Raw genomic sequence first — 13,022 nt, 5'->3', positions numbered from 1 at the left:
ACTTTTCAAATAATGCTTTTAGGTTTGGTGAAATGTTGGATGGTTTTATGTTTTGAATATTTCCTTCGATTTTCAAATATTAGTTGGTTGTTTTATATTTAAATGGTGCAAAATATTTATAAATATATATATATATATATATATATATATATATATATATATATATATATGTGTATCGGCCGATTTATGGGAAGGTTTTAAAATTTTTTTCTAGTACTTTTTAAGATAACGATTAGTAGAAGTTTCATCCTAACTAGATAAATGCTTTGCAAGAAGAGCTATATTAGTTTACCCATAACAATGTCTTGAACATAGTTCCAAGACCTGTTTCTAAAACAATTATAGGTACAAAATGGGTCTATAGGAACAAAATGAAAGAAGATGGTTTAGTTATGCGCAATAAAACGAGGCCTGTAGCACAATGATATTGACAAAAAGAAAGAATTGATTACGACCAGACATATGAATCAGTTGCATGACTGGAAGCAATCAGAATATTTCTTGCTTATGCCTCATTCAAAGACATTAAATTTTAGCAAATGGATGTCAAGAGTGCATTCTTGAATAGTCAGTTGCAGGAAGAAGTGTATGTTGAACAACCACCAGGTTTTGTTAATCACTCTCTTCTTGATCATATTTATCACCTGAACAAAGTTTTGTATGGTCTGAAACAAGCTCCCAGAGCTTGATATGAGACTTTGTTACAAAATTTAACTAACCACGATTTTACTGTTGGAACAGTTGACAAAACTTTGTTCAAATTCTCTAAAAATAATCATATTTTAATTGTTTAAATATATGTTGACGATATTATTTTTTGGTCAACTAACCAAAAATTATGTGAGAAATTTGCCAAGTTAATGCAGGAGAAATTTGAAATGAGTATGATGGGTGAACTGACGTTCTTTCTTGGTCTGCAAGTGAAGCAACTGGAAACTGGTATTTCTATCAGTCAAACAAAATTCACGAAAGAACTGCTTAAGAAATTTGGCATGGAGTCATGTTCAGCTGCAAATACTCCTATGAGCTCATCAATTAAATTAGATAAAGATGAAGGGAGAATATCAGTTGAGACGGTATTCTACAGAGGTTTAATAGGTTTTTTATTATACCTAACTTCTAGTCGCGCGTCCTAATATTGTATTTGTTGTTTGCATGTGTGCTAGATTTAAGGCAGATCCTAAGAAATCATATTTTTCAGCTGCCAAACTCATATTGAAATATTTTAATAGCACACAAAATGTGGGCCTATGGTATGCTAATGACTCATCTTTCAATATAGTTGGCTATTCAGATGCAGGATGTATGTTTGATCGTAAAAGCACGAGTGGATCATATCAGTATCTAGGAGACAGACTTATTTCATGGTTCAGCAAGAAGCAAACATCCATATCAACTTCCACAACTGAAGCATAATATCTAGCTACTGGAAGCTGCTGCGCTCAACTGATCTGGATTCAGCAACAACTGAAAGATTATGGAGTCATTGCAGAAAAATCACCGATCTTCTGTGACAATAGAAGCACAATTGCGATCACATATAATATAGTTATTCACTCCAGGACCAAGCACATTGATGCCAGACATCACTTCATCAGAGACCATGATTTAAAGAAGGCAATCAGGCTGGAGTACATATCAATAGAACAAAAAGTAGCTGACATCTTCACCAAGCCATTACCAGAGATTAAGTTTCTTACTTTCGTAATATTCTTGGTTTAAATGATTTGTCTTAATTGCATTATTTTATTTCAGCTAATGTTGTTAGTTAGTGGTTATTCAGTTGTTACTAATTTTTATTCAATTAGTATCAGTTAGATTGCAGGAGAACAAAGCAGTAAAATTAATAGACAACAATGAATCAAATAAATTTTTTATTGACAATACCTCTCTATTGTTACATGGTTTAGTTCTATCTCTACTGCATTTGGCCAATCAGATAACCATAGGGACATCTCCTCGGAAATTCTCCTAAAATCCTTTGTGAAAACAACTTTCTCCAGTATATTATACTCATTGCTGAGCATCATATAGTAAAGACCTTCATCCGTTACAAGGTGTGAAGTTTGAATAACAGAGAGATGCAGCTTATACTTGATTTCAGTTGCTTTCTGTTCATCAGTGGCAACTAATTTATCTCTCTGAATAGTTTGCATGAAACGACCTCGACTTTTCTTTTTTTTATACTAATCATAAATCATAAATTCTAAAATACTAAACTAAATAAAATAACTTAACATAATCAACAATCATAATAATTTAGCATATGAAATCTCAAGTGCATAAAATAAATCTTAAATTATCAACTAACCAAAACTTCCTAAATTGACCTTTAAAAAGATCAACTAACATAAACTAAAGCATAAAAATATCTCTAATAAAAATCATCAACATAATCTTTAAATCATTAATCTATCTATCTAGAGCGGAAACATAAAGGCTCTTGGATGTGTATTGCTACACTCGATCCACTCAATCGTAACCGCCTCCCATAAATCATCAAATCCTGCATCATACAAACCTAGTGAGTCTAAAGACTCAATACGTTCTAAACATGGATAGTAAATAATACATATACAATCAAATGCATTAAAAATCATACTTTTATTTAAAATAACTTTTGAACATAAATAAAATATTTAAAATCATTTAAGCATAATTAAATCATAAATCGTAAAATCATTTTAAAATAACTTTAAGCATCAATAAATCCTTTAAAAATCATTTAAAATAAGCTTTGAGCATAAATAAATCATTTTAAAAATAGCTTTAATAATCATAATAAATCATATATCATAAAATCATTTTAATCATAAGCTTTCAATTATATATCATTTTGGGTGAAGCTTGATCCTTGAAAGTGACTAGCATTTATCCTTCGGTCGATTAATTAGTCTTCAGCTCCACATTGACAATGGGGGTGTGCACTAGGGTCCACCGTAGAAATACGATCGTCAGGATTCCTCTGGGGTCTTCTCCTATACACCGGGTACTCTGGGGCCTTGGCTTGTAAACGAGGTCCCTCTGGGCCTTGGCCCGTAAACGATGTCTGGGGCCTTGGCCCGTATATGGGTTTCCTCTAGGGCCTTGGCCCTCACGCCATCCCCACAAAATTGTAAATTCATTGTCCTCACATAAACGTAGCCTCCACAAATAATATATCATATGTCACAGTCAATTCATATCCTTTAAAATATTTTTGTTTTTCTTTAATAATCATAAAAAAATATTACTTTCCAAAAATAGCCTGTTAGACAGTAAAAATTGCATAGCTTTACAATAAATTATAAAACATATTATCATCAAAATCATTATTTTAAATCATAGAATATCATTTTACATACATTATGATCCTTCGGGACGCTGCAAAGGGTTTACATTTTTTCCTTAGTGTAAATTAACGTTTTGCCCCTGGACGTAAAAATTCTCGAATTTATCTTTTTCTAACTTTTAAAGACATGTGATTATTCTAAATAATTATTTAAGGTCAAATATAATTTTTCATTATTTGATTCCTTTTAAATCTAGGTGTTTCAATTAATTCTTTAATTAACGTTTCGTGAGACGATTAAATTCCGGATAAATCCAAAACTCATTATTTTGACCTCAAAATTTAAACATAACATTTTTATTATTTATTCTACCCTTTTGAGCCATGCATCTCACCCGTGGACACATGATTCCAATTTTAATCTTTTAAATTTCATTTTTGACACATAAAAGAACACAACGAGCCATCTCCCAAAATACTCGAGCCACGCCCGAGACACCTCAAGCCAAACCCATGCCAACCCATCTTGGAACTCTCCTAACCAAGCCCAGCCCAAAGAACCATAACATAGCTCTCTCAAACTCATCTGAAACTTGAACCAAGTTCTGCATGTGTGTGTGTGTGAGACTCCATGTACTTCTAGGACTCCTAACCCAATTAGGACACTTCCAGCTGGTTAATCATCGACCACTCTAGACCCTTACTGACCCTAGACCATTCCAAGACCCGAGCCACCCCCAGCCCGATCCCTTGAGCCACGCATGAGCCATCAGATCCGATGACAGCAGCCTGCGTGCTTGGAGTTCACTCACACTTCTCTCGTTCTGCTCGAGACACCTACCAACCCAGCCACTCCAGACCCTAGCCCAACCCATGCCCATCACCCTAGGACTTTGATGGACCACCTAGCCCAGCCCCAAATCGAGCTGCAGCCCCTGGAACTCTCGGACACACCAGAAACCTGCGTGCCCTTGAGTTCATTCACGATCTCTCGAGCCAGCGGCCAGCCCAGCCCCTTCAGCCTCTGGCCCAGCCCTTGCCCATCAACCTTAGACCCTATAGGACCTATCTGAGCCACCCAGCCCCAACAGCGAGCCGCCATGGCTGCTGATGCACAAACACAAGCGTAGGGGAGAGTCCCTCTTCACGTGGACTCTTCCCCAGCCCAAAGCTCGAACCCTAGCCGCCCAAGGACCTAACCCAGCCATATACCGAGACCACATCTACCCCTGGACTAGCCCTGGATGAGCCCCATGACCCCATGCAAACAATCAAGCCCTTGAACCTATGCAACCCAACAACAAAAACCCCTCAGCCCTTCTTGATAAAACCCATGGTTCCAGCTTGTTTTATTTTATCAATTTATCATGTTTTGATCATAATCAATCATATTTATCATGTATTTGCAGCGTGTCCATTGGGTTTATAACGATTCTTTTAAAACAAGCGAAAAATAATAAAAACGTTGAAAATACGTATCATAACGTAAAATAATTGAACCCACATATTTTTCATGCATAATAAATTAAAACACACATATTATGATTTGTATGATGTTTAAAAAGGTTTAGAAAATGTGCCTTTGCGTTTATAACGCTCGAATATACGTTCTTCGGTGAGGGTGTGACGTTGGATGACCGGACGAGGAAGAACACAAGATTTTCTCTCCTCCTAAATTTCGAAAATATTGAAGTGTGCAAGGTGGATTTTACGGCTGCTGATGGTGATGAAATTGTGGTGATAAAATACCTAGGACACTTATTTATAAATGAATTAACATGTTAATGAGCTTTGGTTTTAGGCTTGAAAGCTTAAGGGTAATTGGGCTTACTTAAATAAATAAATATGGCCAAATAACACCTAATTAATTAAATAATAAAATTTATAAAATTAGTTTCTATAAAATAATATTTTTGATCTTTTAAAACTCCATGTTTGCCCAAGATCGGCTTCCCAGGAAAAATCGAGCTCGACTCGTAAAATAATTCGAACTTCAACATTTTTAGGAAAATTAAACAATTTTTAATCATATTAGGAAGCATTGCCATTAATTAAATAAAAAAAAATATTCTTGTCTTGGTCGTCCCTGGTCTTCTTTTCCTTGCCTATTATCGAATATTCTGGTAAAATCTTTAATTTCATGTATCATGTCATAATATCATTTAATCATGTAATCATGCCTTTAATCATATAATAAATATCTTGCAAGCATTTAAAAGCAATTGAATAAAACATTTAAGCAATTAAAATAATTTTGCATGCATGTGTTTTACGTAGGTTGATTTTTCGGACGTTACATTGGCAATCATGAATCTTCGTCCAGGTGACATTACTTTATCAAAGACAAAGTCTTCGATATCTTTCTTCCAAGTTTCCACGAATGAAATACTTTCTGCAGGATTGAGCTTCTTGGAACTGCTTGCTTTGTCCATTTGCGCTTGATTAATGTTATATGCCAAAATATATTTGTATCTGATAAGTTTGATCTTATTTATAGATATACTCTAACTGAATAAACAGAAGAAGATGAAGTAACATCAATCAAACAGATGCAACTAATTCATCAAGGATGAGATTCTCTTACTCTTTTTTATTTATATGCATTTATTGCAAATTGGTTAACTGATAAGACAATTGTCAGTTGGTCTTCAACTGAACTGATTCGCTTCTCAACTGATCACTCAGTTATTGACTTAACTGATCTTATCATATAAGTTGACTGATTATCAATAAGAATTCTATATTAAGTAATGTGCTTGTTAAAATTACGCATTTATTGTGTCTTTCTTTGATAGTGATTGGTAAGTGGCCTCAACTAGTCCAACCAATTATCATTCATGTTTACACTACATGTTCATACATGTTTTACTCAATTAATCTTGCACTGACACGTGTCCAAAAATTTGAACAGTCACTAACATAAGAAATGAACCTGCTTCATTTCATTTCTTTACAAGCATTTCAACTTTCAAGAGCATATCAAACACAGAGCTTTTCTTCTTACGCAGATCTTCAAACTTTCAGAAATGACAAGCCAAATCCATGCTTACATTCTAAATGCTATGATCATTGATTTTGACTCAGTCCTTTATGTAAAGGATGAGGCCATTCGAAGTGTATTTCTCAAGCTGGAAGCAGCTGGATTGAAGAAATTTCTTGGGACTTCAACTCAGGAAATCTATTCCAAGGAGGTTTAAGACTTTTATGACAACAAATTCATCTCCGCTGATGGGAAAATCACAACGATTGTCAGCAGCAAGTTGCTGATTATTGATGAAGAATTCTTCAGCACCATCTTCCAACTGCCTTCGGATGGTCTTTCTCATTTTTCTGAAGTGAAAGCATCTGATATTGAGGAGATGTTGACGCTTCTATCTGCTGATGGGAAGAAGATAAAGGTATCTGATGTGAGGATTCGAAATTTCGAAGCAAATCATGTACGTCATAAAACTCGACATGAATCTCAAAACTTTAAACTTAACCATAAAACTCAAATATAAACTTAAAATTTCAGCTAACACGACTCGAGGGAGAAACTCGAAAGCTCGAGGATTAGCTCAAAGGGGATCTATGCTACAAGAAAACCACAAAAATCAAAGAGTCACCACCGAGAGAGTAAAACCCTAGCTCATGACCTCAATATTTTAGCTCAAGGATGCTCAACCTTTCTTGTCCTAAAAGAATCAAAAAGGCTAAAGGAATGGACAAATTTAATGTGTAAGAAATAACTCTTGAGTTAATCAATGTGACCCTTGAGTTGGAATGACTTTGACCACATTGAAGGCCTTTCTTGGGCGTCAAGGGGATGACCAAGGGGTGATGAAAGGGCACTTGTTCACCTATAAATACCACCCAAACATTATGAAGAAACCACACCCAAAAAGCCACCAAAAAAATTCGGTCATCTCCCCTCCAAACACCCTCTCGGCCGCTAATAGCAAGGAAAGAGAAGAAAGAGTCGTGCCGGTGATCTCGTGTTGCAATCGTGAAGGCTCTTTCCAAATTTCAGTCATCACCTGTCCGAGTTTTAGCCATCTTCGCACAACCAAGTTCGGCTAAGGCTTCACTCGAGTTTTGACAAAATTTGAACCGCACGCTTGTTACACGATAATTGGGTTTTTGTTATGTAACTTCTTTTTATTTTTAAAACTTGCATATGAATATCATGACATACTTGGATGTGTCTAGCTATTCTCGAAAATTGATGAATATATATTTTAAAATCTTGATCGATGTACCTTTTTGCTTTTTGTCTTCGATAATCTTTGATTCTGCTGAGTCCTTTCGAAATTCTGATACAAACAATTTGAGAAATCTGATTCTGGTAATAAAATTTTATAAATTGAGTTAGACATGGAACGAAAATTTTCAGTTCTGTCTGGCCCCCTAGTATTGGGTATAAAACTTTATTATGTCTGGCCTCCAGCAGTGGGTATAAAACTATATTATGGCCTCAGCCCTTAGAGGACTAACATATGGGAGACAGTTTGACTATGGATGACGTAATGAATAATAGTGTTTTGTTTGTTCTGCTCTGTCTGTATGAATTGTTCTAATAAGTTATGTTTCACCTTTCGAGTCTGATTCAGTTAATGTTTGATATAATAAGTTTTGAAAGTCTGTTAAAATATGTTTTAAATTATCATTATATGTATATGTGGTAATCGATCAGCCCCCACTTGCTGAGTGTTTCTCAAAGCACTCACCCCTTACATCTCTCCCTTGATAAGAATGAGGAAGAATTGAATGAAGAGGAACAAGCGACGTTCTGGGGATGGTGATTGCAGCTAAAAGATCTAGATTCAAGACTTATATATATTTCACTTCCGCAATTTTGATTTAATTTTCATTTTGTTTTCATTGTAAAGACTATATTTATTTATGAAAAAGACTGGTGTTTGGCTATTTGCTATGAGGCTTAATTGTTTTCATGTAAATTGAAAAACAATGCCGGATGTCACTGATGCTTCGGTCTCGGGGCATGACATATGAACCCAAAAAGGAGCTGAAGTATGAATTTCAGTTATTGGAAGATATAGTGGCCAAGGGTGTGCTAGACAATGCATGCTCTTTTGCTGCCCTTACCCTTGAGAAGTTTCAAATCATGGCTGTTGTGGTGAATGGACGTAGACTGAACTGGTCAGCGATCTTGTTAAACATTCTGAAGAACATGGTTCAGTCGACCTAATAGTCCAATGGATATGCTGTGCCAATCAACTTCATTATGAAGAGTAAAGGATTGGTGGATGACTCTATTGAGAAGTCATCCAAATTCAAAGTCTTCACTGCTAAGAATGTTCAACAACCAAAGACGAAGCTGGATATATCTCCTGAGCAGTTTTTGAAAGTTAAAAAGGAGATTGGGAAGATACATGCTCCCAAATCAGTCAAATAGAAGAAGACCAAGGACTTGGCGAAGTCAAAGAAAACACAATCAAAAAAGAAAATTGATTGTTAGTGAAACTGAATCAGAGCGAAAATCTTGAGAAAGCCAAGAACACAAAAGACTAAGCCAGCTGCCTTGGAAGTCATCCTAGCTGAAATATTGAAGCCAACTTGAGCTGAACAGCCTATCAGTGCAATACCAATCAAGGCAATTCCAGTTGCTTCTTCAATTGAACATCAGCAGTCTTCTCCAACTACTCCTTCAAGAAGATTATCACCGAATCCGGTGAGAAATTAAAACAAGTTGGAGTGAGATCACCACTCATCACTATCACCTGTCCATCTACACTACCTTTTGCCCGAGTGGTGATACATGAGAAAGTGGATCCAACTATGTTAGGGTTGAGCGTTTCTCATGCCCTCACTGACCCAAAAGGTAAGGGAAAGATGATCAAAGAGCCCAAACCTACCAACCCGATTCAAACTCACATTGATCTTATTTGGGAAGAAATAAATGAGTTTTCTAAGTCGAAGTTGAAAAATTTTGGTGAATGGGTCGGATTTAGAACTGAAATATTTTCCAGGCGATTGCAGAAGACATTAGTGTTAAACAAAATTCATCGCTCTGGAAACAATAGTTATAAAGACAGTGACAACTGTCAAATTACACAAGCGCTGGAGAGGACGACTTATTTCTTTGATCTAATGCGTGTCAAGAAGCTAGCTGAAGTCACAGCTCAGCTACTCATGAACTATGATCCGACCAGTCCAGTTGGATATGGATCTCATATCATTGTAGATGAAGATTAAAGACTGGGAAATGGGTCAGCAGATGTGTATTCCTGTGAATTCCCAAAGTCCAACCTTAGAGGAGCAAGCTGAACCTTCAAATCAGTCAAAGCCATCCAAGAAGGCATTTGCTGAAAAAACTGAGCAGGTAACTATTTCTTCTTCCAAGGATGCTCAACCGTCATCCTCTGCTCTTAAATCTCCTGCAGCAGATCTTTAACTATACACCGATGTTAAGTTGTCACTGGAAAATGTCGATGAAGTGATACAATTAGTTGCCACTGACATCCAGCTGAATGTTATAACTGATGAATCAGTTGAAGACCAGAGCAAAACTGAAAAATCAGCCTCAGAGGCTGTTTTAGAATAAGTTGAAGAAACAATTCAGTTGTCTACCACAACTGAACAAGTAGTTCAAGCTGAAACTGAAGTTGCTCAGTTGCACTCTGAACAAACTGAAGAAGTGTCAGTGCCAACTGAAGTTTCAGTTGATAAACCCACTGAAGATCCAGCTGAAGTGTCAATTGATAAACCAACTGAAGAGGATCAGTTGCACTCTGAACATTCTGAAGAAGTGCAAGTGCAAACTGAAAGGCCAACTGCTGCTCAACTTCCATCTCTACTGAAGACACTCATCAGAAATCGGTTGAAGATACTATTCCAGAATTAGTTCAACTGAGACTGAATCAACAGATAAAGCCTTAGTAATTTTCAATGAAGAAGAATAGGAGAAAGAACAAGATCCATATGAATCTTTGCCTCCTGAAATATCAGTGGCCGTTGAAATTATGCTCGAAGGAATTCAGTCCGGTTTTCACACTCTCATCTCAACCATTTGCGATATGAAGTCAACCCAATTTCTGCACACATTGAAGATTGATTATACAAAGGATAGTACATTGAAGAGCCTTAATCAGGTCACCAAAGACATCAATAATTTATTCATCCTATTAGATCAAATAAAGAAGGACAGAGTGACAGTTCCAGCCCTTTTCCAGACTCAGGACATGCTGATCAATCAAATGGATTTTATACAAACCAGCATGACCAAGAGAATGGATGTAATGCAGGAATAGATGATGAATGCTATATCTCTGGTCACCTCAGAAGTCTGCACATTATCTAGCAAGGTTGATGGGTTTGACAAAAAAGGGGAAGAACAGTAGCATCAACTATCTAAGAAGAGATCAAGTCAACCAACTAACCAAGGACCAGCTGATAAAAGAGCCAAGAAAAGAAGAACAGCCCAGATCAGTTAGAAGACTTTCTCTATATTCAGTTATTAGTATTGGAAGAATTTTTTAGTCAATAGAATATTCTTTTATTATGAGATTCTTTTATTCTTTCATTATTTTTACGAATATGTACAAAGAAAGATTCAATAAAATATTATTTTATCTACAAAAGTTCAATTTGACCAGTTCATAAATTCTAAATTTTATCAAACACCAATAAGGGGGAAATTGTTGAATCATAATTTCGGACTTTGACAAGTTGAGCGTGAAAAGATTTAAGAACTGATAAAGGAACCTGAACTGAAGATGTGTAACTGATAGTTGCTTGAACTGAAGACTAATGCGCAATTTATTAAAGGCAAATGAAGTGTTCAAAGCTAATTGAAGCTGTGTAGTCAACTGAATGATCAGTTAAGATTTATCAGTTACACAACAATCAGTTATTCATATCAGCTATATAGAGTCAACTGATAAATCAGCTTCACAACTCATCAATTAAGGAGCGTAGCTATCAAGCGACAATTTGTACATGAGCAGACTGCAAATCGAAGTGGAAACGCCGCATTTCAGAAAAGCTACAGTATACAATTTTCATAAGAATGTTGACGTGTCTAACGGATATAAAGATTTAAACGCATTCAAAGTTACCATTGGAAGCAGAGCTTATAAATAGCCGAGAAGATCATCTTATACAAAGTTAACCTAGTTACCAAGTTATTCACAAGCTATCAAAGAACATACAACAAACTATTATTAGTTACAAGAAGCTCTCACCTATTAAATTTATTCATAGCTTTCAGGCTATATTTTGAGCTAAAGCACAAACACTTACTGTTGTAATATTCTATCTTTTAGAGATCAGTTGTGCTGAAAAATTACATCAGTTGAGTATTGATAAAAATTGTACTGAAACTAAGAGTTTCAGTTTTGGCAATGTTACGTTCAAACTGAAGTGGGCTTGTACAAAGTGTTGTATAGGTCAAAGTCTTTTAGTAAATATCATATCCACGAGATAGAAGTGGTGACGTAGGAGCGTTTGAATTCTACGAACATACACAAATCTTTGGTCCTTTAATTTCAGTTTATTATCTCTGCCATTCAGTTTAGTTCCACAGTTTCATTACTTAGCTGATTGATATTGACAACAAGATTCCTGACTTCAGTTTATCACTGAACGGATTCATCCTTCGAAAAGTTGTGAAATTGTCAAGTGTTTATTCATCCCCCTTTCTAAACACTTGATCACACCCAACCGATCCTAACAAGATTAAATTTTACTTTTAACATTTTTCTTATAAACCCGATCCTTTCGATTTAATAACTTAATGATTAAACCATGAAGCGTTTTTAACCTGAATAAATCCAAAACTTAATATTTTCTTTCCAAATTTTAAACCTAAAATTTTCATCTCTAAAATTAACATGACACCTTAAAATACATCCATAAACATTTCTTAGACGTAAAATTAAGTTTCTCAACTAATTTCACAATTCGTTTTAAAATTTAACCGTACGTCTTGATTTTAGATCGAATCGACTCAAAACTTTACCAAACTTGAACAATATCTCATTCAAACCTAATCATACCCTATGCAACCAAAATCAAGCCAAATAAAACCATCGACGAGCCTAGGAAGCTGATAGAAAATTCTGTTCATTCGAACCAAGCCCTAGTTTGTGCCAACCCTTAGTCCCTTCGACCCCAGACATTAACCACCATGTCCAGACCCTAGTTGAAACTCCTAGGACCATGATCGACCCGTAGAGACCCTACTGGACCGAGCTTGATAACCCTAGAACACACAGCCCCCAAACCGGCTCTTCATTGCATGCGCGCCACAAACCTCATGCCCACAGCCCTTCCCCTTGCACCCACACCCCCTTTAACCCCTCTAGGACCATCATACACCTCTCTTTAGGCCTCTAGATGTGACCCATATGCAGCACACACCCTTGCCCTTCTAGCACCCAAATTCGAAAAACCATGGTTTATTTAAAACACAATTTTTGTTCATCCTCTTGCCCTAACCTTTCCAGCCATAAAATGTACACCTAGGGACCATTAAACATGTGGAAAAACGTCACTTCTCATTTAAACGTCCACTATTTTTTAATAAATCATAAACTCAAAAATTACTAATAAAATAACCTAACATTTTCGTATATCATAATAAAATAACAATCAAATTCCTAGGTACCCAAAAACCTCTAAATCGTCAACTAACAAAAAATCTTATATCGACATTTTTTTTAAAAAAAAGATCAATTAACAAAAAAATAAAGCATAAAAATCCATAATAAAATAATTCACAATAATCCTTCAAATCTTTTATCTAACATGC

At 35.7% G+C, this 13,022-nt stretch overlaps 1 protein-coding gene across 1 annotated transcript in view; it reads left to right on the top strand.

Moving 5' to 3' along the window:
* LOC140817873 (uncharacterized) overlaps window positions 1–6,468 on the top strand; it is a 46,481-nt gene extending 40,013 nt beyond the window's left edge. Inside the window, exon 9 of the mRNA XM_073177666.1 lies at window positions 6,356–6,468. Within this exon, the coding sequence (XP_073033767.1) occupies window positions 6,356–6,468 (113 nt within the window). The remainder of the gene's footprint in view (window positions 1–6,355) is intronic.
* Window positions 6,469–13,022: the final 6,554 nt, after the last annotated feature.

This window comes from Primulina eburnea, chromosome 17 (assembly GCF_022965805.1).
Source record: "Primulina eburnea isolate SZY01 chromosome 17, ASM2296580v1, whole genome shotgun sequence".
NCBI classification, from domain to species: Eukaryota; Viridiplantae; Streptophyta; class Magnoliopsida; order Lamiales; family Gesneriaceae; genus Primulina; species Primulina eburnea.
Note: the sequence above shows the minus strand (reverse complement) of the source record. Positions and strands in the feature narration are given on the sequence as shown.